This window comes from Diabrotica undecimpunctata, chromosome 2 (genome assembly GCF_040954645.1).
Source record: "Diabrotica undecimpunctata isolate CICGRU chromosome 2, icDiaUnde3, whole genome shotgun sequence".
NCBI lineage: Eukaryota > Metazoa > Arthropoda > Insecta > Coleoptera > Chrysomelidae > Diabrotica > Diabrotica undecimpunctata.
Window position 1 is genome coordinate 35,148,330 of NC_092804.1, and position 27,696 is coordinate 35,176,025.

Sequence of the window (27,696 nt, forward strand, 5' to 3'; positions counted from 1 at the left end):
ATAGACGAAATCCTACATGAAGACAGCAAACAGCAAAAATCTAAAGCTCAGCCATCAAACTCCCAATACTTACAAGAAGATAACGATACAGATGTAACCAAACATTCCACGGCAGAAAATCCAATAATGGGAATTCCAATTAGCGAGAAACCACTAAATTGTTACAATAATCAAATAATTCTCAAGATAGTAAACTATAGCCCGGCGAAACCAATCATAGAGCAGTGTTTTGTAACAAAGAAGAGAATGTATGTCCAATTGGGAAAAAATGATCTTCACAACGACATTTTCCAGTTTTTCAAGAACTATATAGATCCGAAAAAGAAGTACGCCATTCTGTTCGAAAATGATGAACTCTACAAATCCCTATGCAATATTCTACGAGAAACTTTTAAAAATTCCGCATTCGATCTTGTCAAATGCAACAGCCTCCTAGAAGATATAAACAGCACAGAGAGACAGAAAGAAATTATAGAGAACTACCATCAAGGGAAGACTAACCACAGAGGAATTAACGAAACCGAAGCTCAAATAAGAAAACGCTACTACTGGCCTACGCTAAAGAAAGACATCGAAGAAGTTATCAACCTTTGTGATACGTGCCAAGCTAACAAGTATGACAGAAATCCAATTAAGCCGAAATTTATGGTAACACCAACTCCAACAAAACCGTTAGAAATCATTCATATGGACACATTCCAAGCTAACGGACAAAAATTCCTTACAATAATTGATGCATTCTCGAAATATGGCCAAGCATATCCCATAGAAGGATCCAACGCAATAAATGTCCTTAATGCCTTCATGCTATTTATAACCCACCATGGACTCCCACACATGATAATCGCAGATAGTGGAACCGAATTCAAAAACGGGCTTGTTCAGGAATTTGTCGATACACACAAAATTTCGATTCACTACACAACACCAGATAATCCACAATCGAACGGAATGATAGAACGTTTTCACTCTACAATTTTGGAACACCTAAGAATACTTAGAGAAAAAAGGAAGACTCTGGGTATTAAAGAACATATGTTGTATGCTATTTTAGGATACAACAATTCCATTCATTCATCAACTAAACAAAAGCCGATCGAAATTCTAAATGGCCATATCGATCCCCAGGATCCATTTGACATCGATATTAACAGAACTCTAATAAATAACTATACACAGAGCCACAGATTAAAGACAAAAGAAATCTACAGTGAAATAAACAAAAAGCTACAAGAAACCAAACAGAAAAATATTGAAAAAATAAATCAAAAAAGACAAACACCAATAACTTATAAACCCAGCACAAAAGTTTACACTAGAAAAACAGTAAAAAGAAATAAACTTCTTCCGAGATTTTCTTCCCGCATTGTGAAAAATAATAATCCCGTAACAATAGACACTCAAGATACGTCAATACACAAAAAGAACATCAAACACCAGCCAAAGACTAATGCTAAAACTGCTTTACAGATGTACCTTAGTAGCAGCCCAACAAGTTCAAATTCAAAACCTGAAGGACAATCCAGGAATCCTCCCAGTTAAACTTGGACAAGCGAGGATACAGACCAGCACTCATGACTTCATCCACTATTTCCATCTAGAACCCATCGCAGAAGAGATTGAATCCATAGAATCTCAGTATATCACCACCAACAGAGCAATAGAAAATGGACTTAGTCAACCATATTTTGACAGCCTACAAAACTTTGATAAAACTGTACAGTACCTCCTCCAAACAGCAAAAGAGAAACTAGACACAATATATCCAAAATCCAGAAGCAAAAGAGGACTTATAAACGGATTGGGAAGTGTAATAAAATCTATTTCTGGTAATCTAGATCAAGAAGATGCTGAAAGATACAACGCTGCCATTAAATCACTTGAAAATAACCAACAGAACATTATTACTAACATCAATAGCCAACTCAGTCTCAATAAAAGAATAATGACAAATTTTAACCAAACAATTTCATTACTTACACACAACCAAGAAATCATAGCTGAAGAGACAAGCAAAATTAGCTTAGAGATGAACCAATTCGTTTTCGATTTTAATGATTATATGCAAGTTCGAAATATCCTTGACCAGATAAATCTAAATTTACAAACAATTATACAAATACTGGATGATCTACAAACAGCAATTACATTTGCAAGAATCAAAACTTTACACAACGGTCTCATTAAACCTGAAGAAATAAAATGGACCGTGCAAAAGATGCTTGAACACCACCCTGCATCACAGATTCCCTATATTCAGGAAGAAGACTTAACCAAATACTATGAAATCATAGACATTGATGGTTACTACACGAATCACACCCTTGTTTTTATTTTACATTTTCCTATTCTTCATTCCAAGTCGTTCACATACTTCCATTTATACTCCCTTCCAACTAATAATCACACAATAATCATTCCACCTGGTCCATACCTAGTCCACAACTCAGACCTTTTTCAATATATGGACGTACCATGCAAAAGAAGCGAATCCAAATCATTCATCTGTCCTGAGAAATTTCCACAAGAGAATGACCAGACTAATGACTGCATCATCCAAATTCTCCAGTTAATCAATGATGCTGCCCAATGCCAAAGTGTTCCCGTCACTGTCACTACAACGATCATTCAAAAAGTATCCGATGCACACTACATTGCCGTTTTTCCAAAGGCTACGAAAGTATCTACCCATTGCACCACCACTGAAATAGAAGTACTCGAAGGGACCTATCTAATTGAGTTACCGCCAGGATGTGAACTACGAACCAATAATGAAGTTTACATAAATTGCAAAACAACAATTAAAGAAGAACCACTAACATTACCAAAAGTCAAGACCACCAGTATTCTGAAGAACCACCCAATAGTCAAACCCCTAAAATTGGACAGAATTCCTTTAGACGAACTACACAAGTTATCACAGGAAGAAGAAAGGTTCCAATCCATCCTTCCAACACAAATGGACCACAGCTACATATGGACACCACCGATATATATATATACTGGTAGCAATCCTTTTAATTTTTGGTTTTCTCAAGCTACGCAAACTGAAAAAAGAAAAAGATGAGCAGAATCCAACCACAGCAGAAGACATCCCTGACCAAAGCCCAGAGTCCTCAGAAACAGTTCACAGAGTTTTGTTCATCCCTCACAAAACTTCCCCAGGGGATGGAGAAATTACGATACATTAACCCCGATTGTCAGCAGTATTGCAGTTCAATAGTCCAGCCGATCAGCAGTTTCGACACATATTGCAGACAAGTTGTCATCAATTAATTTCATATAAATACTGTAAATTTTCATTTTAAAGTCAGTTGTAATTATATTAAATAAAGTGCTGTTACTCTGTCAGTTGTACCTTTAAAAGGGCCTTTTTAAAAAGTACCTTCGGGAGTGACAACCCTTAAGTTGCACGACGGTTTGTCTAACATACAAATATTTGATAGCACTTTCATGTGAATTTTAACATTTAACATGTTTTTGGGAAAAATGGTTTTATAATAATCTTTAATATTAATGGACCATTCCATTAATGATTACAAATGTTAAACTTAGTGTCATACTCTTGTTAAAATCTGAAGTTGAAAATATAAAAAACACGGACATTTCTATTTAAAAAATGACCAAAAATGCCTTCAACTTCATTACTTCTGGTAGAAAAGTTGTATTTGGAAAGTCAAGATGTATTGATAAGTCTATGAAAATACAGTGCTAAATATTGTCGATATCTGCCTTTCTACACAAAAATTTAGGTTACAGACAGAAAATATATTATTAGAAAATATTTCTACTATTCATTTGTTCTAATTTTAAAATAGCATTTTGTGACAGGTAATGTTTAAATTTTATTATTCTCCATGACATCTGTTACGAAAGCAATTAACAAAAAAGATTAATTTTTTTGTACCAAATCATATATGTAACCCAAAAAATCCTACTATTTAACATTCTTTTAGAATTTGTACTTCAGTGTTAGTAGGTTTAGCATTGTGTTTGATATCGCCGTAATGTTGTATTTATCAAAATAACTGTACCGGTTATATATTAACATTCTACCCCGGTCTAGAAAACAATATAGGTGAAAAAAAAATATTACAAGTATGTAATCGATTTAAGTCGTAAGGGGGACATACTTAATGAAACATATGTAGCAAGGTACCATCAGATCGACCATATTTTTTATAAACAAATGTCAAACATAGCATGTGCATTTTTTGTTTATTTTAGGAGCAAATCCATCAAAAATTTATTATAAAACAAAGAGGTATATTAACCTGTAGTTGTTTATTAATAATTCATTAATTCATTCATTCATTCATTAACATCAATCACTTGCCGAGAGAATTGGAAAAAAACAATTTTTTGCATTATTTAATAAATTTTAATGTTTGCAATAATTATTGTAACTAGCATATAATATCTTGAGAATAAGCTAATAACCTGACACTTAGACACATAATAATCTGTCTATACAGGTTGTCCAGAACCTCTCCTGACAAATGAAGACCGGAGATTCCTCAGGTAATTTTAAGAGAATTTAACAAAATTCATCTAGTCCAAAAATGCTTGCTAAGGGAGCTAGAGCTCTTTGAAGATGGCGCCTTGTAATTAGTTTTTTAAATACCTCCAGAACACGTCTATTTAGAACAACAAAAACTGGTGCGATTATTTATCGTATTGGAAGAAGCAATCCAGTTGCTTGGCCAGCAAGGTCGCCGGATTTTAATCCTTATGATTTTTGTGTTTGGAGATACATAAAAGCATTTGTTTATTCCGTTCTGATACAAATTAGTGCACAACTCTGGCTAAAGATGCCCACTTACTAAGGAGGAAGCGCGTAGGTTTAAATGAGCATGGTACGGTCTTATTTTTACCAGGGGAAGAACGACAGTGTATGGGCAACAAATATCTGCATGTTTTATTTCTAATCAGTGTGTACGACTGCTCGTTGGATGTTGCGTATTATTTAGCATTTTATAATTTTATGAGAAAACAGACAATGTAATAAAAACCATGAGTGATCTAAGGGCCATGTCAAGAGATTTTATTACGGAATTCGTAGAGCTTTACAGAAGTTATCCCTGTTTATGGCAAATTAAAAATAGGGCATACAGCGATCGTCAGAAAAAAAAATTAAGCCTACGAAAAACTAGTTAAAAAAATTAGGGAAGTCGATCCCGATGCATCAAAAGAAAGCGTAGTGAGAAAAATCAATACAATGCGAGGAAGCTTCCGTAAAAAATGGAAAAAAGTGAATTTAATAATCTAGTTTAATAAATGCTTAAAAATTAAAGGCAAAAAAGTTATGAGTTAAAATAACCATTGACCTACCCAAAACGGACGCCTATGACCAGTACTCGAAATTGGCAATTGATGAAGTCGATTCAACTCTGGATGATAAATAATCGTACCAGTTTTTGTTTTTCTAACTAGAAACGTTCTGGAGGTATTTAAAAAACTAATTACATGGTGCTATGTTCAAAGAGCTCTAGCTCCCTTGGGAAGCATTTTCGGACTAGGAATTTGATTGAATTGTTTTAAAATGGACAGCCGGAGTATGACGTCACAGCTGTCGTATTGTTATTGTTACTTTTCAAACAAAAGTTGAAGTGCCCAATCTCAAGACTTTTTAATTTCTATAAAGTTAACATTTTGCTTCCTCTGCTGCTTTTTCTTTTAAGTATAGTGTTTTTTTACGATAATACCATCATAATTCAGTGTTCTATTTCTATGAAATATAGTTTAAACGTTTAAATTAAAGAAATTCTAACCTTACTTTATTGGTACATGCATTTTATTGCTATTTTTATAAAACAAAATGCTTTATTATTTACGCAACCTTGTAAAATTGTTGTAGTACCTATTAGAATACTTAGATATTGCAAAAAGCGGAAAGATTCTGTAAAAAAATGAAAAAATAACGAAAAACACAAATTATCCATACTAAACAAGATTTGTTTGGAAAGTGAAACTGACAGATGTCAATAAAATCTACGTCATCACTCCGACAGTCCATTATCTGAAGAATCTTCGGTCTTCGTTTGTCAGTAGAGTTTTTGGATATCCTGTATAAGTGTGCAAAATTTCAAAAAGATGGGTTTGTTAATTGTTAATTAAGGAGTTATTGTTAAATGTTTATAATAGATATCAAAAGTTTAACGCTTATTGCTGCCTACAGTATGCTTCTACAGTTATTTAACAAATGGCAATGGATGAATATTAAAATTATACAGAGAAGTAAAAGAAAATAAATTATTTTTTGCCACAAAATTTTTAAATAACCCACTAAAAAGTGATATTTTTTGCTAATAATTACATACAATAAACTTTGTAACTTTTTATGGCACGGATTTCTTGAAAAACTAGTTTAAAAACACACATTTAACAGAAAAAATCTTCTACGACTAATAAGAGCCAAGTTTAGGTAATCTGAAATAAATAATAGCTCTTTAAAGTGAACGTTCTCCCGCGCCAAGGGTGAGTGGTGTGAAAAAGAAGTCGGAGCCCATCCGATTTTGAGATTGGAACTTCAAATTGGAGCGCGCTGAAAAATTTGCAATATCTCCAGTTCTAGAAAACGTACAACTTTCATTATTTGTTTAAACCGGGGTAACTGGAGGAAATATTAACAACTGGATAATTTTCACATCTCTGAAAAGCGGAAAATGCCGAAAAATTCACAATTTATATATGTTTCAATTTATGAGCAACATAATATACTCAACTATTCTAACAAATCCGTATCTGTACATTCAGTTCGTCGTAAGCAATGTATTTACATGTTTAATACTTTACTGTCATTTTAATTAATTATTTTTTTCCTTTTTAAACTAAATTAATCGCATGTATCACAAAATGTTTATGTGGAATATTTACAAATCATCAAGTGGCTCGACAATCCGCTGTGGATCTTGGCCTGCTCACAAAGAAGTTGCAACTCCTGTCGATTCCTGGCAACTTCCCTCCATCTTCTGACCCTTAGAATCTATAGGCCTTCTTCCACATCATCAATCCATCTCCTTCGTGGCCGTCCTCTACTTTTTGTGCCCTCTGGTTTTGAAAATGTTAATCTCTTCGTGTATTCGTGATCATCCTAGCAATGTGTCCAGCCCATCTAAGCCTCTGCAGTTTAACGAATTTCACAATATCTGGATCAGTGTATAACTGATATAGTTCAAAGTTGTATCTTCGACGGCATAGCTCATTTTTATGTACGGCCTCAAAAATATTTCTAAGAAATTTTTCTCTCAAAAATACCAAGAAGTATTTCATCATTTTGAGATAAGGTCCACGTTTCAGCCTCATATATCAAAACCGGTCTTATTAAGGTCTTGTATATATTGAGCTTTACTGCACGTTTTATATTTTTATTTTTGAAATGTTTCTGGAGACCGTGAACAGTTTTGTTTTGCTATTGCTATGCGTCTTTTTATTTCGTGGCTTGTCGTGTTTTTTGCGTTTACTAGGGATCCAAGATACATATGTGAATTCTTTGACTTGCTCAAAGGTATGGCTGTTAATTTGAATTTTCTGTTGGATATTTCGGGGGTATTTAGAAACCAACATATATTTGGTTTTTTCCTCGTTTACCACAAGTCCTAATTCACTTGCCGCGTTCACAAGCCTTGTAAAACGCTGCACCATGTCTCTCATACTTCTGCCCACTATAACTATATACGAATACCAGAATTTGCGTCGATCTATTAAAAATAGTTCCATTCATTCTAATTTAATTGTCTGGTTGTCTTTTCCAAAGCACTATTAAAGAGGAGAGTTTTCTTCTTCAATTCTAACGCATGAGCTTACGTTTTGCATTGTTAGTTGGGTCAACTTAACTAACTTGGATGGGATCCCAAAGTCTATCATTGCATTATATAATGCAGTTGTTTTCACACTGTCATAGGCTGCTTGGAAGTCGACGAAGAGATGGTGTGTATCTATGTTATATTCTAGTAACTTTTCTAGAATCTGCCTATGTGCTGAAATTTGATGTGTAGTTGACTTTCGAGCAGTAAATCCGTATGGATATTGACCAACAATATCTTTTGTAAAATGTTTTTTGGGGCTTTGTCTTTGAGTTTTAGAATGGTATTTGATACTTCTTTTCTTGTTGGGTGTTCACTGTGTAGTTATTGTTGTAGTTTTTGTTGATTTTCTATGTTGTCACCTCCTTAAATATAGTTTATTTAGTTGTTCGCTGAAATGTTGTGCACATCTGTTAAGAAATGAGTTGTTATCATGTAGAAATAGATATTTATAAATGATTATATTTAATCATCGTCAGTACTTAAGTCATACTATGAGGTTTAGTTTATCTCATTACGATAATAATTTCTAGAAGCTCATCTTATCCATTCTTTCACAGTGATCATGTTACTACATTGCTCGAAATTTAAAAAAAATAGAAATAATTATGAATTTTTCGGCATTTTCCGATGAATTTTCAGGGAAATGAATATTTTAAGGTTGTTAATATTTGGCCGAGTTAGCCCTGTTAAAGAAAAATAAAGAAGGTTGTATGTTTTCTAGAACCGGAGATATTGCAAATTTTTCGGCACGCCCAAATTTGAATTTCCGATCTCAAAATCTCCAAGCTTCTTTCCCCAATACTCTTTCTTGGTAGAATCTGCCCGAGAACCTTCACTTTAAAGGGTTCACTACACTTCAATTACATAAATTGCGTCAAAAATGGTTTTTCGTAATAATCTCGACGAACTATTGATGGATTTTAACTTTAAATTTAAACTGTCGTTTCATAACACAATAATTCCATAATATAAAAATTGCTACTAGTATAATCAAAAAATACAATAGGTAAAAAGCTACATATTCGGACATTGACCCTTGTTTATAAAAAATAACCCCGTTCTGACAATACAGCGATACGTATTTTTCATTAACTATGTACCCTCTTTGACTTAAAACTATCGGATACGTGTAATAGTTTTTCCCGTGAAATCGATCATTTTTTCATTTCTAGACTGGGTTATTCCTGATATAACACAAAATTCAAAGAGTCAGCCAAAAATTGTTACAGTTTTTACTTGGACGATATTTATGAAAATCCTTACATATAATAATTAGTTAATTATATTTTGTACAATACTGCGACAAGCATGCTGTAACAATCTAAAAACTATGAAAAACAAATAATCAAAAACCTATAAATTTTTGTGACCACTGAAAATCTATCGTTAGACAATAAAAGCTTAGAGTATTATACGAAAAATATCGATTTAGTTGGCCATCCGACATAGAGTCCTGACTTGGCACCGTGTGATTTCTTTGCGTTCCCGAGAATCAAAAACAAATTACGCGGTAAACGATTTAAGACCATTGAAGCAAACAAAAATCTCATTTTTAAGATAATTATTTCGGACTGCCATAAATGCTTGGATGATTGGTTTGTCTTAGTGCAAAAAATGTATTGATCTTAAAAAAACGAATAATTTGAAATACAATTAAGCTTATTTTTTCCAGAAATGTGTTTTCCTTCTATAATTTGTACAAAACTTTTTTTAGTGTACTCATATGTATAAAAAATATCGCCTTTGGTCATTTTGATGAACTAAAAGATGACCCTCTTAATATTATTTTGCTTCTTGTATATCCATCCATTACTGTCGTTTTTTATTTAAAAATAATATCCATTTTCTTTGACGTTAAACAAATCAACATCACTACAAAAAAAATGTTATTTTTAGATGAAGATTACGAGATTTTCCACTTTCTCCCCCAATTCTATACTTAAATCGTCCACCATGTGTCTTTTAATGGAAAAACGTTTTATAAGATCAAAACGTTAGACGTCAAAACTAGGCTTTTATTCGATGTGTCAATTTAGGACAATTTATACCAACTTTTGAAAATCACGGGCGGCGAAAGTATCTTTGTGGAAAGGTACAGTTTTAACGAAAAAAAAAAACTGTTGAAGTAAAAATTGAAGACAAGTAAGGAAGATCTTGTTCCTCAATTAAATATTTTGTATTAGATGCAGTAGTATAATCTCTCTCTATCTCTCTCTCTCTCTCGCTATTTATCTCTCTCTCTCTATTCATCTCTTTCTCTCTCTCTGTATTTATCTCTTTAGCCGTTGCCTCATTACTGAGTGACGTGATTACATACCATACAAGCAACAAAATTAAATCTCTTTCCATCGGCATCTATCCTAGGCAGCTCTCATGGACAATGCCTTGCCACTGGCTTTCTGCACTTGATTTGTCCATCGAGTGGGTGAACGACTTCTGCCTCTGCGAACTTCAACGTTTCTCGAAATTATGTCTCTCAAGGTTATCATTACTTCTTTTTGTAATATTTCCGAAAAACTTTAGGACGCCCGCGAGATAAATAGAGGGGAGTGGAGTCTGGATGTTCAGGTCTTGGAATTGAGTGATTTGTTCTGTATTCTTTTCATCAGATCTGAAGCATTTCCCTCCAGCACCACATCTTAATTCTTTCTGCGTTTTGGGTAATCGACTATTCTCCTTCGTATTTCCGTTTCACAAGAGCCTCCATTACTAATGTAGAATCTTAGATAATTGTTTTTTTTTGTGAGTTTGAATCATCTACTATGATAATTTTTGATTTTTGTTTATTGATCTTGAGACCAATAGGTTTCGAGGCTTACAGGATAGGGAACTTTTTAGTTATGTAAAAAGTAAGAAGACTGCATACTTGGGACACATATTACGAGGAGAAAGATATACTTTTCAGCAATTGATACTCGAAGGGAAGATAGAGGGTAGGAGAGGTCTGGGACGTAAAAAAAGTCATGGCTGCGCAATATTCGACAATGGACAGGAATTCACAGCTATGAAATGCTTCGCAATGCTGCTATAAACAGAATTATTTAATCCTGACTATTTAACATCTCACCTGACAAGACTATGTACGGTGGAGGCCTACGCAGAAATGCACGGCACCTTAAGAAGAAGAAGAAGATCTTAAGACCAAACCTATCACTTACGGTTTCCACTAGCTGTAGCAGGCTTGATATTTTTTTTTCTTTGAATTCTGTTATTCGAGTTGTATCGTCAGCATATCTATTATTTGAAGTAAAATTGAGGCTTATTTACAATCCTACAATAACAAGGGAAGACATTTACTATATACCTGAAACATTGGAAATACAGAAAAGCACCAGGCCCAGACCAACCGCATCTCTTCAACTTATTGGAAAAAATCAGATTCTTGTCTTGGTAGATTTCTTTCACATAATTTATAAATCAGTAATCATACCAAAATAAAGACATACACATACATAAATCTTTAAACGCTATCAAAGAAAACAAATGCCAAACACTATCCAGATTAAGCAACTATGAGCTTGATTCTATATATGCATTTAAGAAAATCGGTCCAAAATATCAAAAATAGAAATACATACATAACCAACTAATGGAAAGATTGAGAAAATACAATTATTTGGGTATTCTTTTTAATGAAAATATTGTCAGTTTTCATGGAATCTTCTGTAGTAGAGACCCTAACTTAGATCTTCAAATCTTATGAAATGGTATATTCTATCAGTAGATTACTATAGTATGAAACCATGTACTTTAAACAAGAACAATGTGAAGACAATTATAAGCTTTGGGCGTTGCAGAATAATACGAATTTGATAGGTGCAGAGAATCACCAATGCGGAGGTGTTAATATGAATAAAAAAGAGAAGTTGAACTGACTATTAAAAAGAAGAAATAATGCAACACATCATAAGACACATATCAATTACAGAAATATAAGAGGAAGAAAGTAAAAAGGAATATGAATACCTTTATCGGCCCCCGATCATCGTGATGTATTATCTGCCTAGATCAATAAGACCAAGCTACGAATTCCACCAAACTCAACTAGAAAAAAATCTAATGTGGTAAGATCCGGTGTTCTTCGTGTCCATTCTGGATCCGTATCGTCCAATCTATCACCCAGGAAAACTGTTGAAAAAAATTCTGAACCTTCGTGCATGAGACGAAGGTCTGTTTTGCTGGAAAATGATATCTTTGTGAAAATGTGGAGGATTTCTGATTATGTCGGTTTATTGGAGTTCTAGTTTAATTAAGTGGAAACTATTTAAGCTATATAATCATAAAATTAAAATAGGCTCATGTGGAATGAAAGTAAGCGAAACAGAAAGGAAGAGAGAACGGGAAAGAGAGGGAGAGGCGTAGTGAGAAAGTATGTGTGCACGAGAGAAAGAAAGATGTGCCTTCGTATACTGAACTCTCATGTCCTTTGTATGTTTTGGTCTTTAAGCACCTTAACGACCAATCAATGAGCGACTCGATTCACTTACACTTACAACCGAATGTCAACATTGGATTTTATATTGTTGCGCTTGAATGATTTGTGATTGGTGTATAGCTCGAGGTATACACTGAGCAAACTACTTACTTTAAAATAAGTACATTAGCCCACCGAGCCATCAAACGGATACTGTCCAGTTATTCTTCTTCTAATTGCGCCGTCTCCTTTCGAAGGTTGGCGATCCAAATGGCAATTGTAGCTTTGGAAATTGCTGCACGAAAGATTTCTGTGGATAAGCGGTCAAACCATCTTAGGTCTTTCAGCCACGAGTTCTGGCGTCTTCCAACTGATGTTTGGTAACTTTTTGTACCCATGAAATTCTCAGCATCCGTCTCTATATATACGTTTCAAAGATTTTTAATTTCAAATTCTTTTTTCTGTTTCAGAGTCCATTATTCAACTTTCACAGCCATACAGCAAAACCCAGAAAACGTAACATCTGATCATTCGAATTCTGAGCTCTAGGCTAAGGCCTGATCTTGTAAAAAATGTTTCCATGTTCATGAGTGTTTTCCTCGCTTGTTCGTTTTCTGTACAAAAAATCCGTATGAATAATTCTGAAATACGTACAATAACATTTTGTGTCGTTTTTGTATCACATGTTCTTGCAAAAATTATATTGGTATTTAGGATTATATTTCTATAAAAAGCTCATCCATAAAAACCAAAATAAACTTAAAAAATTCCAGTAAAGATACTTTCCCTTCAAAAATAGGTTTTTATTCAGTTACGCCTCTGAAAATAACTAAGCTAAAGAAGGAAAAAGGCAGGATAAAGGCATTGACCTAATTCCTTCATCGGGGGCCAGACAAAACTTGTTAGCGTCCAAACAGGAAACGAAAAGGGAATTTTGTAAAAGATATATTCAATTTTTGGCGAAGCGCCGTAGGTTCAACAGTTGTGTACTTTTTTAAAAGAAATTTTTAATGGAGTGGTCTTTCTTCTTCTTTTTTATTTTTTAAGGGCCTGTCCCTAGAGATGGTTGCGCTTAAAGTTTACACCGTTTTTAAACTTTTTATTTGAATTGGGAGTTGGTTTCAATTATGTTTATTTTAAAATGGTAGATATTGAAAGTTTGGATGATGTCATTTTATCTCTTTTTTGATAATATATTAGTCACGTGAGATAACTCTTTAATTGGTGTACTTTATTCAGTAAAATGTGCGAGGAAGGTATTTCTCTTTAGTATTTAATTTTATAATGTTCCTACTAAACAATTTTCATTTGGCTTAAGACCAAGAGAAGATTGTCCTAGAAGACCAGAAGTTAGAAGTTGCGATAAATAGATATATTGAAGGATACTAATAGTATGATATTAATTAGTGTTACGTTTAAAGTTGCGTACTCTCTAATACTTTTAGATCATGGATGACGAACATTTTCAGCAGGCGGGCCAAATTTTAGAGATAAGATTTGCTAGTGGGCCGCACAATTTTTTTTATTATTCAAAGCAAACTGTTTTTAAAGAAGATATAATAAAACTGAGAATCAAACATGTTTGTTGTATTAGAATTACAATCCAAAAATAATAAGTATAAAAAATAAACAAAATAAAATAAATTTTTAATGAAACGTCTGATTTTATTTGTCATAACTAAGTGCATCAATGTTGATATCGATTGATGCTGTTGCCATCTGCAAACAGTTGTCCAAATGTTCGTTATTCGAGATTTAATATGCTTCATTCCACTAAAAAGCTGTTTACACCTGTTGGTGTTTTCAAATAGCGAAATCATAGACATATCATTTTTGTAAAGTGCAGGATATTTGTCCATATATGTTTTATATAACTCTTCCAAAGCAACCTGAATAAATTTCTCCTTTAACTGGATTTCACAACAGATTTCACAATGTTCCATTCGTAAAATTCCTAGCAATAGATTTACGTCTAAATGTTGTTCTCAAAGTCCAAGTTTCATTTGGAATGCGGAAATAAAATCATACATCTTACTAATTCGTAGATATTTTCCTTGTAGACGAGTATCAACCACATCTAAATGGCTAACTATATCGAGCAAAAATTCAAAGTTGCTAAACCACTCCTTGTCTTTAAATTTTGGAATACTTTTTGACTTGATTGCAAATAATGATTGTGAATTTTCGTTCAAATCAAACACTCTTTTCGACATTTTGGCATGGTTCAGCCATCTTATTTTTGCATAAAATGTAACGTCTTTATACTGTAAATCCAAAGACTTGGGAAACTCCTGGAACTGATGGTGATTCAACCTTTTCGACTAGAGTTAACTGTCTTGATGACCACATTCATGACATGATCCATTTTAAGGGACTTTGCGCATAAATTCTCCTAATGAATAATGCAATGAACATTTAGCATCGAAGTATTACAAACTTTGCAAGCCTCATTTTCAACCAATTTTACAAAACCTTCATGTTTTGTAACTGTTGCTGGAGCACCATCTGTTGTTAAGCCGCTAGATTGTCGAGTTGTAACGAAAAGCGATTAAATTTCGAACATATCGCACAGTTATGTATGTTAACTTATTTAAGCACTATAAGCTTAAGGTCTTTTTGACAATTTACCCCCTGATATTAACCCTTTATTATTTACTTCTTGAGCTACCCTCTTTCCAACGACCCCTTATGCATTACGATCCAACTAGCCGTTCTCGAGTGAAACAACGTCAGATTGGAAGTGGAAGCTTAACCTCTACTATCTATAAGAAATCTAGTGAGCAGGTAGTGTTCTTAAGCGGATACAGTGCCGCTAATTCTTCTATTATGTTGAAATGAACATCAACACCTCTGGTAAAAATCTGTTAAATCTGTGCCTTCATCCAATTCTAAAACATAAAATATAAACTTGGATGCTGGATTTTTCAAATTGTCTTCAATGTGATTTCCAAGGTCGTCGACACACCTATAAGTTTTAGTAATAGTCTGACGAGGCGAGGCTTATTTTTGAGAAATTCGTTTTCTTTTCTGAGCACATAATTTGAACGACACAAGATTCCTTATCTCTTTCACAATCAGAATATGGCTTCGATTTTTTTGCTAGTATCATTGCCACTGCATAAATTGCTTTTCCATTGCATGCGGACTCTTGGGCCGCTTTAGTAAATTTGTATCTGGCTACACGACCAATGAGCTCACGATTATCCACGTGTGCGAAGATCGCCGGCGCGGTTTTTAAAACCAACTTACAATTGTGATTGTTAAAAAGAATATATCACAGACGAAATTGTCAGATAGTTAAATCATGTGTACTGAGATATTTTCTTATATGAGATATGATACGAACTTCGCACATTGGAATGTTCTTTTGGTGGGTTTTGTACATTAAAAGAAAAAAATGTGCGCGTTATAATTTTTTTATTTTTGTTCACTTTTTCCGTACATTCAGGTTTTTTTCCTTCTGTTCTAAACCAAATCAATTATTAAAAGTTATATTTATTAACTCCGTATATTTAGAGATCGCTAATTTAGGAAATAATTTACCTTCTATTCTCAATGTGTTCATTATAATCCGATCATCTTAAATAAATTAATTAATTGTAGAAATTTCTCCGAAATATCTTCCTTAATTTCCCAGTCCGCTGACTTAAATTCGGGTCAGCAGTTGTGAGCTGATACACCTTTTATAAGGTACAAATTATGTAAAAGGATTCCCGGCTGCGGAATAATTAGACAATAATTAGTTAAAATCCCGTGTTTTGTTGTTCCTTGGGCTATAGGTATTTATATAGACAATGCCTGTCGAAACAATGAAGCATCACAGCATTTCAAGAAGTTAAATTGTATTGAATGGCAGAAACGTGTAATGGAATTGTTTGTGGGTAGTCAGCTCTTAATTTTGATGATTTTGTAGTTGCCAAGTCGTTACGTTACGGTAGATTTCTTGGTCGTGGTCGACTAACTTGGGTATTTTACTTTGATTTTAATATGCGGGTGTTAAGATAAATATATAAATCAAACCTTTAACCGTTTAAGAGAATTGACAATAGTAAATATGCTCGTCTGAGAGACGCATATATATTTTATGTTGTATTTGCTAACTAATTCCTGCGCTTCGATAATTTTTAAATGACTTAATGAGTTGATAGCCACATTGAGTGCTTGTTTCGCAAATATTTCGATCCAATAGAGAACTGGAAAAGTGCCAAACCATGTATCAGACGACAGGTGTGTAGAATTTTTGTTGTAATTACTACTAGTGTCAAATTAAGATTTTTAGGCGTATTGATGGGATACAATGGGTAAAAACATGAACAAACTTTGCAAAAAACAAAAGTGAAGATGAAAAGTCCAATGTGAAGAACATTCTACCCTAGGAGAAAATAGTCTGAATATAATATTACTAGCATAAAATGTAGAAAGTACGCAAGATACGCATACATATGCGCAGTTCACATATGTAACATGTCGATCTACTTCAATCTTGCCACGCACAACATCAATTTCTTTATGGTTCAACAACTGAGGCCTGACGGCCTTCAAGGAATTCATCACTGAAGCTGGTGCGTCCACGCTTAAATTCGTTAAATCATAATGTGAAAACTTGACGGATCTGGTGCTATACCCGAAAACCAAGACGAATACGGTCGACGCATTGTTGTTTAGTTAGACCATCTTTAAAACCGGATAAAATTATTACACCAAAAATTTTCACGAGATTTTCATTTTTCACAAAATTGATTGTTTTTAAAATTCGTTGCTGCTGAACGACGCGATGAATTTTTGCAATCTGTCAATGTTGTTTACTATAAGAAATGTGAAATTGTATGAAAACTATATTTACAAAGTCGAATAACTTCCGCTAGATGGCTCTCTGCAAAACTTTTGTTGTACGCTTCGTATGTCCTCTATAAAAATATATTTATGCATTTGTGTTATTGTGTGTGTGTGTGTGTTTTTTTTTTCACATTATTTAAGATCCAAGGTGTCTGTTCTGATATTTTGTTGCTGTCTGTATTTCTGTATGTACAAGATTTACAAATGTCCTAGAAACCCTGTTTCATGTATCATTACATTGGAAAACTTCACTCAGAGTTACAAAGTATAAAAATGCTAAGAAAACATTCGAATTCCACCATTGTTCTATACGTGTTTCGAGTTTCCAACTCCTCATCAGGAACACTTGTGGAAGTTCAAACTGAAATGAAATGCAGTCTAGTATTTTTTTTTGAAAAATGGCTTTGGCAGAACCAATTAGCCAGACTTGTTTATGTTTGTTGAGTCTAGTATTTGGCCATTATAATTAAAATAACAAAATAACAGCCTGGCACGCTACCTATTAACCTCTCATCAGGAAGACTTGTAAAGACAACTGAACTGAAACGCAGTTTTTAGCTGGCAATTATTATTTTCTTTGTATTGTCACAGTTTGCGTATTTAAGCATAGTTTCAATGCCTCATATTTGTTGCCAAAACTCAAAATCTAAATTTTATGTTATATGTTTTCAATATTAGGCTCAAACAATGGAAATTCTACAGCGACCAGTCAATGAAGGTAATACGTTTTATTGATCTCATGGTAATTATAAAGGAGGGAAGACACCGGAGGCACGAGAAGACTACGTGAGAATCAGGAATAGAGTAAACCAAGAAATAGATAACATCAAAAAAGAACACTGGGAGAAATTTACCAAAGATATGGAATACGACCTCTATGGATCCCAGAAAAAGGTGTGGAAGATGATAAGGAGACAAAAAACAGAAATGAATGAATTTGTACTCATAGATAACATTACCGAGGAACAATGGACTGAGCATTTCACGAAATTATATATGGAGAAGGAGAAGAAGAGAACAGAGAAATAATCATTAACGAAACTCACGATAGAGTACTAATATCAGAAGAAGAGTTACAAGAACGAATAAAAAAATTAAAAAACAGAAAAGCACCTGGTCCTGATAAGATATACAATGAACTGCTAAAATATGGAGGAACAACACTACGCAAATGACTCCTAAAATTATTCGTCGATATAATAAATACCGGAGTAGTACCAGCGGAATGGAAGGAAAGTCTCCTGCTACCGATACTTAAAAAGGGAGACTCGAGAAATCCTGAAAATTATAGAGGCATTAGTCTGATGAATAGTACATACATTAAAATTGTTAACGGCAGTCATAAAAGATAAAATCGAGGAAAAAGCGAACATGGCAGATGAACAACAAGGCTTCCGAAAGAACCGCAGCACAATAGACTCAATTTTTATTATCAGACAAATAATAGAGAACTCTATTGAATATGGAAAACCAGCATACATGTGCTTTGTAGATTTAAAAAGTGCTTTTGACAGGGTGAAGCGAAATGACATCTTAAATTTATTACAAGCTGAACAAATAGACCATCAGATAATAAGGACAATTAATGAAATTAACAAGAACAACAAGACCAGAGTTATAATACCAACAGGGGAAACAGAATGCATAGAACTAAAAGGAGGAATCCGCCAAGGAAACTCGCTCAGCCCATTGTTATTCAATATGGTGATGAATCAAATAATTCACGAAGTAAGAAAACGACACGGATACCACATGGGAGCGCATAAAATCACGATACTATGCTATGCCGATGATGCAGTACTAATTGCTGATAACGAAGATAACCTACAAAGGCAGCTCCACACCTTCAATATCACAGCAAACAAACTTAATATGAGAATATCAGTAGAAAAAACTAAATGTATAGTGATCAGTAAAGAGCCGCGTAGATGCAAACTAGAAATTGACGATAAAATTATAGAACAAGTAATGAAATTCAATTACCTAGGGGTAGAGATCACTAGTGACAGGGGTATAACAACAGAGACCACAAGGCAAGCATCAAAAGCGGCAAGAGTAAGTGGTTGCCTCCGAGAAACCATATGGAGAAACAAATATCTGACCATGGAAAGCAAAATGAAAGTATACAAGACAACAGTAAGACCAATCCTAACATATGCAGAGGAGACAAGGACCGATACAAGAAAGACGAAACAACAAATCAACAATATCGAAATGAAAGTATTAAGATCAATAGTGGGCATATCATTAAGAGACAGAAAAACCAACAGAAGTATACGCGAACAATGCAAAATTCAAAATATTAACAGGTGGATAAAAACAAGAAAAAAACACTGGAACGAACATGTACACCGAATGGGACCAGATAGATTAGTGAACATCTGTAAAAACAACATACAACCGTATAGCAGAAGACCCGTTGGAAGGCCGCTAAAAAGGTGGAAAGATAATGTACAGTCAACAACGACTGAAACAGAATAAGAAGCAACAGAATAACAGGAGTAATCCTAGTCGCGCGAAGAAGAAGAAGAAGAAGAAAAAGGTAATTATAAAAAAGCTGCACTCTTCACCTTCAAAATGCATTGACTTTTGTCGATAGAACACTCTGAGCAAAAGATGTCGAATTTTTACCTTCAAGTTGATGCAAATTTTATTTCTGATTTCGCGCTCGTAACTGACATTCAAATCACCGGTCACTTCAAGCGTTGTTTCAGAGAGAGAGAGAGGTTCATTTGACATAAAAAGTGCTAATAGACATTTTTGTTCAAAATTATCTTAGTTAAATTTTTTATTTGAAACATTTTTTGCTACGGCGTACAGATTCTTGGTAAATCGATTTTTTTTCGCCCCCCCCCCTCGCCTCTACGACGGTGGGTTTTAGGGGGACGCCGGGGAGTAGGAGTGGTAAAATTTTTTGCATATTTTCTGTGGGTCCCAAAATTCTCAGCAAAATTCAGCTTGTTAGTAAGATTTTTAGAGGTTCAGTGGCATTTTCGTCTCTGACGACTGGAGTTCTGTATTACCATAAGTAATTACGTATAAGAGATGTACTTACCATATCTTGTTAGAAGAACTTAAAAAGTTTATTTACTGTAGAAACTCAGTGTTCGATCATCTAAAGAAAATTATTAAGTATTACGAAAATTTATTAAGCAATTTTAGCAAATTTTATATTTTACATTTTTATTTATAAATAATAATTAAAATTTCCTGAATTATTTATGAGAAAACGCAACGAATATACATATCTTATGAAAAAGAGTATGTAAAAAAACTGCTAAAATTTTTGGCTGACTCTTACTCAATATTATTTATACATATAATATTGTTACCCTTCTTTGTTCACCCTACTAAATGTGCATTTATTTATACGTAGTACCCAACCCTGTTTTTCCACGTACTGTTGGACGTACATGTATGTTACAGACACGAAGTACCCGTCACTAGCCAACCGATCACCATTGTGCACATGGACGAAGACATTGTCGTGGTCAACAAACCCGCCTCCATTCCTGTAAGTGGCTTTTAAGACTGCCAACTAGGGATATTTCCCACAATGTTTGAGTAAGACTAAAACTGGAATTGTTTTCTGTTATGTTTTTGATCGAATATTTATATGACGGCATTTTGACTCATCTAGAGTTTATTCGTCGATAAATACGTAAATCAAACATTATCAATTAGCATTTTAAATTGTAGCTTTGAGTAAAGAAAATCTTTGATGATAATTGTTTTTTGCTATTACGAATACCTACATTTTAAAATATACGGTTTTAACATATCTGTATTACCTTCAAGACAAGCTAACTAAATATATCCTGCAATTTGATAACTAGTTTTGGATTGAAATATCAGTAATAATTTATTTTTCAGAGACTTATAGGCTATTTTTCAAAGAGGGCGTCTATATTTTACGATTTTAATACACTTATGGACAAAAATATGGAATATTTTAATTGGATGTTAATTGGACTATTAAGCAGTGAATATAACCTCATACAGAGCGTTATTTTTGGTGGTGTCGGCATAATTCTATCAGACGGTATTGCTTGGGAAGGATATACCAAACTTATGGAGGTGATTGGACGATCTACAGCTGACATGTTTTGCCATTTGCCGGCCATATTGGATATAACATATTCGGCTAATTCACGTCCTCATGTCACTAGAATAATGAATGTTTATCTTGATGAGGTTCAATTTAAAAGATTTTATTGGCCACCATACAGCCCGGATTTAAATCCGATCGAGCATTTGTGAGACACCCTAAAATGTCACATTTGAAAAAGAAATCCTGTTTCTATGACACTAAAAGAGCTAACGATTGCAGAACAAGAAAAAGACTGCAATTCCTCAAGCATATATTCAAGATTTAATTCAGAGTGTTCCTTGACGGCTAGAAGCGGTAGTCAACGCTCGAGAACGGAATACTCGCTATTAATTTTATTGTTCTTTTAAACACAACCTTAAAATGCGTTTGATTGTATTAATTATTTACTTATAACGTGTTAAATAAAGTTTTGTTTAAAAAAAAGTATTTTGGTAACATGAACCCATCATATTTAACATATTTTTGATAATTTCCAAATATTTGTCCATAATTGTATAAAAATCCGCTGTCATTTAAAATAATTGATATGATTTTAATTGAAATTGTTTGTCATGATCAATTTTAAAAGCTGCTCCACATTTATTAAAACCACTGTTCAATCAAAGCAATATGGCAACAAGCAAAGCGTTATATTGATACTGCTATTTTCTCGTTTTGTTAAAAGTTGACTGTGCAATTTCAATGCGGCATCTTATTTCATTTATTTGATTAGTATCTTCTGTGATCCATGCTAAAAGGTATTTGTACGAAGATATTTGTTCAATTTCTGTATTATCTAGTACTAGCTTAACTTTGATGTTTTGTCTTCTGTAAATACCATGAACTTGGTTTTCTTCAAATTCAGTATTTCTTATATTATTAAGTGGCCCACCGTTTATTATTAGGGCTTTATTAACTTCGGCCAAGGCTAATTCTGAGGCGGCTTCACTGTATAAATTAAACAGCAATGGTGATAAAATACACCCTTGGCGCACCCCACGGCGAATCTGGATATCATCGGTCGGTTAGTTTTTTAACTTTCTCTTTCGCTGTTTGATTTCAATAGAGGTTACATATAATTCTAATGTCTCTTCTGTCTATGTTTTTATTTAACAAAATTTCTGTGAGCTGATATAATCTATCAAATGCCTTCTCAAAATCAATGAAACAGACATATACTTCCTGATTCATATCTAGGCATCTCTGCGAAAGAACACTCACTGCAAACAGTGCATCAAGTGTTTCCATACCTGGAAACACTCCATTTAGGAGTAGAAGTTACTTGTTCTATTAGTTGGCCTTTAAACGTACAAATGTGCATTTATTGGTGTCTTTAAACAGACTAGAATTTTAGTTTTGGAAACATTTAGATTTAAACCGAACATTTCGCTATGCCGAATTACCGCATTTGTTATATTTTGTAGTTATTGTGCATTGCTTGCTATTAGAACGGTATCATCAGTGTACCTGATGTTGTTTATGTTGCTTCCGTTAATCTTGATCTCACCTTGGACCTTCGGATTCCACCTTCAGATGTTGTGTGCTTTATTTCAATTGTTAACGTTTGGTGCGAATATAGTTCTGAGATAATTCGCAAGTCTTGTCGATCAGTTATAGTTGTTCTTAGAACTTTTGATGGTTACCGTAGTCAAATGCTTTTCGATGATCAAACATGTATATACATCTACGTTTATTATACTTTAGTGACAAGGAAAAGCGTGACAGAAAACTTCGACTGTATCACCAGTTTTGGAAAAATTTGGTATCAAATTTTCAAACAGGGGTAGTGCCGAGAGAAAAACTCTTCATGAATGAAACTGTAGTTCCGTTTAGGAGCCGACTGTCGTTTTTTATACTAGCGTAACATTAGAACATAGTTTGCTAAACAAAAATACAAATTTGGTGGGAACTTTGAGGCGAAGCAGAAAGCTTAATATAAAGAAGGAAATAATCCGAAAGAAGCAACTAGTGCAAAATTGAAGAAAGGAAAGATTATTGGAATTGGTAGTAACACAGGTGTAGTAAGTCATAACTACACGACAAACGACGCTAAATGCTTATGCTGAACACAAAGCATACTGTTAAAATGGTAAACATCTATCAAAGTAAATGTAAAAAAAAGTTTAGCGATTATAATATACAAGTTGTATGTTAAACTCACTACATAGCCTATAATCTAAACAGAAAATACTTTTAACCCAGACTGGGGGCCCTACAAACTGAATTTTGCGACTAACACATCTTTAGTCAAAACGTTAATGTGTACAAACTAATTATTAACAATATATTTAAGTATAAGTTATAGTACACATTTATGTCCACGCCACTGTTACGAAGCCATCTTGTATCTGTATATAGACCACGTAGTTTTCTATTTATTCGAAAATAAGGAGGGTGAAAACCCTTGTTTTCGAAGAAAAAGATGATCAAAAGCGAGACATTTTTTAAATTCAATTAAAACAATTTTAGCAATTTGTAGAATTAGCGACGGCTTGATCCGATCGAAACTCCCACGAAGAGACGGCAATTTTATTCTAAATCGAATTACAAGGATTTGCATTTTAGCCGCCGTGCTGCATCATTGTTTCCAGTTAATTTGAAACTGTTACCTTGGACTGAATAGGATGCCGGGCGTGTTTCTTGAGCATGAATATTTGTAGATGATCTGATTAAAAGGAAACTTTGCTGAAACCAAGACCAATAAAAAAGTATAGAAAAAAACTAGATATTTTTTAAACATTAGAACTTAGGCATACTAGAGAAACACGAAGCAGCCAATATTGTAGTCACACTAAGTGATGAGATATGTACAGTATTCCCGTAGAGCTGTTGATCTGTTACACTTTAGAGCTTCCATTTGTGTGATGTTCGTTTCCGTATACTGCTTCTAGTACAAACATTTACTTCTCTTCTGTAAATTAAGCCCGAATACAAGGGAAACAACTTTGGTAGAACTGTCGCTGTGTTTAAACAAACTAATTGTATATAAATCCAAAGCTAAGTATCAAAGCGAATGGGATTAAAGCACTTTTGAATCTATACAAAATTGATGACATGGGGATATTGCCACTGATCGTCTTAAGTCGACTTTTGCCACAATACTAAATAAACACCGTGCAACTACATCCAGTTATTACCGAACAGTAAGTCATATAAGTCACATTTTAAAGATATTTCTGAAAGTATTACAATGCCTTCTGTTGGAGTAGTATTCATGGTAGTGAATGACGTAACCGTGAACAACATTGGGTATGCTGTAATTTGAAACATTCAAATGTTTCATTCCCTTTACGACGAAGGGAATGGAGGGTATTGAAAAATCCAAATATTTTACGACGTAGTTTATGGAAGTTAGCCAACAGTATGTGCATTGCTTCTCAGAGTCCTGATCTTAGTTATGAGTTCAAATGTGTATTCTTAAAAAAGAAGAATACACATTTAATATTTTTGCAAATTTACAACTAAACACCCATTACTCCATAAAGATTATTTAAGTATATGCTTCAACATTGGGCCACACCGAGGAAGATATTGAACAGTTTTATGATGACTCGTAAAGAAAACTCGGAAAATGCACTTGAAAATTTTGGCACGCTGGGTAGAAACGAAAGTGTTGAACTAATATTAAATTTTCTGTTGTAAGACAATTTATATTCAATGAATATGTTATTCTATAAGAATATCCATAGAAGATGGACTTAGAGGAGCCCAGATTGTAAGACTACAAACGAGATTGACTTTATCATCACGGACAAAAAACTCGCAAGCCATCATAGAATGGTCCGAGCAACTGTAGAAATCAATATTAGGCAAGAAAGATGATGAAAAGAAAAAAGTTAAACCGTGAATAGGCTCAAACATGAAAAAGAAAAAAAAATTAGTAAAGAAACAAAACAAAAACAGATCGTAGAGTACTAAAAAATCAAGGCAATATTGACATATTCGTCGTAACATTACGACGAATTAATTTTTTTTCTTTTTTTGGTTCAGACGGAGTTCTCGTATTGATTGTTCTTTGTAATAAAATTTATGCTTTCTATTATAAATGTAAGATCGAATTGATCTTTCGTAGATAACCAGCAATAAAACGTAAAACGAAAAAATATTTTTTATTGTTTTTTATTATTTTTTATCTGCGATGTAGCTATAAAAATTGTCATCAAGACGATTAATAAAGTCATTGTGAAAGATTTACCACTCAGCCAATCTATTTAAAATAAAATATGCTCCAACAATAAAATTATTTTTAAATAATGTAAGACTGGTGTCCTGTCACTTCTACTAATTCTATGGTCTTGACAAAAAAACCGTCGAAGATTAACTGCTGCCTCCATTCCGAAATAGTTTTTCAACACGTGTATATTTTCAACGGAAGCCTTCTACCAGCTCGTCTATTTGTGTATATTCTAAATGTCAGTAGTTATTATGCCAAACACATTTCTATTGTTAGGGGAAGCCTGTTTTTATTTGACAAATTTATTTATTATTATGTATTAGAACAACGCCAAAAAATTCAATGGCATTCAATCTGGAGGATTTTTTTACAAAGTTTGTGTGATTTTAATTGTGATGCAAATTTTTATTAAGTTCTTCCTTATGTGTAGGTTTTTTATCTATTTATGCCTCAACCTCAAAGTGTCATTGGCGTAGTAAAATTTAAAGTTGTACAATTTATTTAGTACATTTTGCCTATATACATTGATGTCCTCAAAAACTGGAACTTATATCATACTGCAGTATACAACTAAATCGGCACACTCATCTATGTGCCCTACTATTTTTGCTGCCGTTTTCATTTATTTCGCATAATGTGTCAGAACCTGGTTCAATACAACATTAGTGCAGCTTTTCTGCGTTGCTGCGGACAAGATAAAGATTGTCATGATGATCGCCAACATTGCCCACGGGCACATCAAGAAGAAGAGAAAAACGAAGAATCAGGAGACAACCCTATACTCCTAGAAATAGGCACGTGGGAAGAAGATACCAAAACAACAAGGAAATGAAAGACAGCGAAGTGGTCTAGCTTCAAACGACTAGTGAGCATAGGAACTGGAAACGTTCCTACAATTTAGAATCCTCAAGAAATAGAGGAAAAGGTCCTAGAGCTCGGAAACATCATAAAAGGAGCATTATGAATAGCACTACTGAAGAAGAATATGAAATTCACATGGAAAGATTTAGACACATTAATCAGGAAATAAACGAAATGATAAGGGAAACGAACAGAGCCAAAAAGAGAGTCAGAGGAATAAGAAATCAGGGCAAAAAGGGTAAACCGACTGAATCGACAAGTCAAATATGCATTAATAGAGTATAGAAGCCAAAAGTGGGACAATTACGTAAAAGAAATGGAGGAAGGGGCCAACATATGCAAGACATATGGAGGCTCCAAAGAACTATAAGAAACGATATAAAACCTATTTCCCCACTACATGGAGAAAACGGAATCATCTATTATGTAGAAGAGAAGGTCGAGGTGATAAGAAGGACTGAGAAAAAGTGTACACTAAATTATCACCAAGACGAAGACATAGAATTTATCGACGAAGTCGAAGAAATAGAACTAAAGACGCCCGAAGAACAAGAAGAAATAATAAATTCCATATTACCAAAAGAAATAAGTGAACTGATTAGAAAATTCACGAAAGAAAGCACCTGGTTCAGACGAAGTCACTAACAGGGCGATGGTTCATCTTCCTTCGAAAACCATTGTGTATCTGACAAACATAGAAATGCAATACTAAGAGACGGGCTCTTCCCAAACAGACAGAAAGAAGCCCATGTAATGATGATGCCAAAGCCAGGAAAGAACCACATATTTCCGCAAAATTACAGGCCGATTAGTAGAGCGAGTCGTCTAATTCAGACTCCAATCAGAGACAGGCAGGCTAGGGTTAATTCCAGCTAGGGTTAAATCCTGAGACTTGACAAAGAGAACCAAAGTGCGGAAATTACTAGAAGAGCAAGGCTAGCATGGACAGGATTTGGAAAACTTAGTTGGATACTTTAGAACCGCAAAATGCCCCAATACTTGAGGAGCAAAGTGTTTAACCAATGCATCCTTCCTATGATGACATATGGATGTCAAACCTGGACCCTAACCAAGGCAAACATGAATAAACTAGCCACAACAGAAAGAACAATGGAAAGAGAAATGTTAGGTATACGACTGTCAGATAAAAAGAAGAACGACTGGGTAAGATCCAAAACAAAAGTCGAGGACATAGCAACAAAAATTGCAAAACTTAAATGGAGCTTCGCGGGCCACACTGCTAGACAAAAAGACCATCGTTGGAATACTACAATACAACATTGGAGACCTTACGAAAGTAAACGACCAAGAGGAAGACCACAGATAAGATGGGTTGATGACATTAAAAGAATAGCCGGAACAAATTGGAAATATGTTGCTCAGGGTAGAGACCGATGGAAGGACTTGGGAGAGGTCTATGTCCCAACATGGAGGACAGAAGGCTAAGAAGAAGATCATTCTAGCGAACTACAAGTACTAAGATTTACAGAATACACACCAGCTGGATTCAACG

The 27,696-nt window shown here is 34.1% G+C and overlaps 1 protein-coding gene across 9 annotated transcripts in view; it reads left to right on the plus strand.

Annotated features, from left to right (window-relative positions):
* Positions 1-27,696, plus strand: part of LOC140434400 (pseudouridylate synthase RPUSD2-like) — a 927,331-nt gene that overhangs the window by 793,615 nt on the left and 106,020 nt on the right. For 7 of the 9 annotated variants that reach the window (XM_072522617.1, XM_072522616.1, XM_072522615.1 and 4 more), the window contains one exon: positions 20,485-20,572. The exons of the other annotated variants lie outside the window; for them this stretch is intronic. In XM_072522617.1, coding sequence (XP_072378718.1) covers positions 20,485-20,572 — 88 coding nt within the window. The remainder of the gene's footprint in view (positions 1-20,484; positions 20,573-27,696) is intronic. 9 annotated transcript variants of the gene reach the window in all.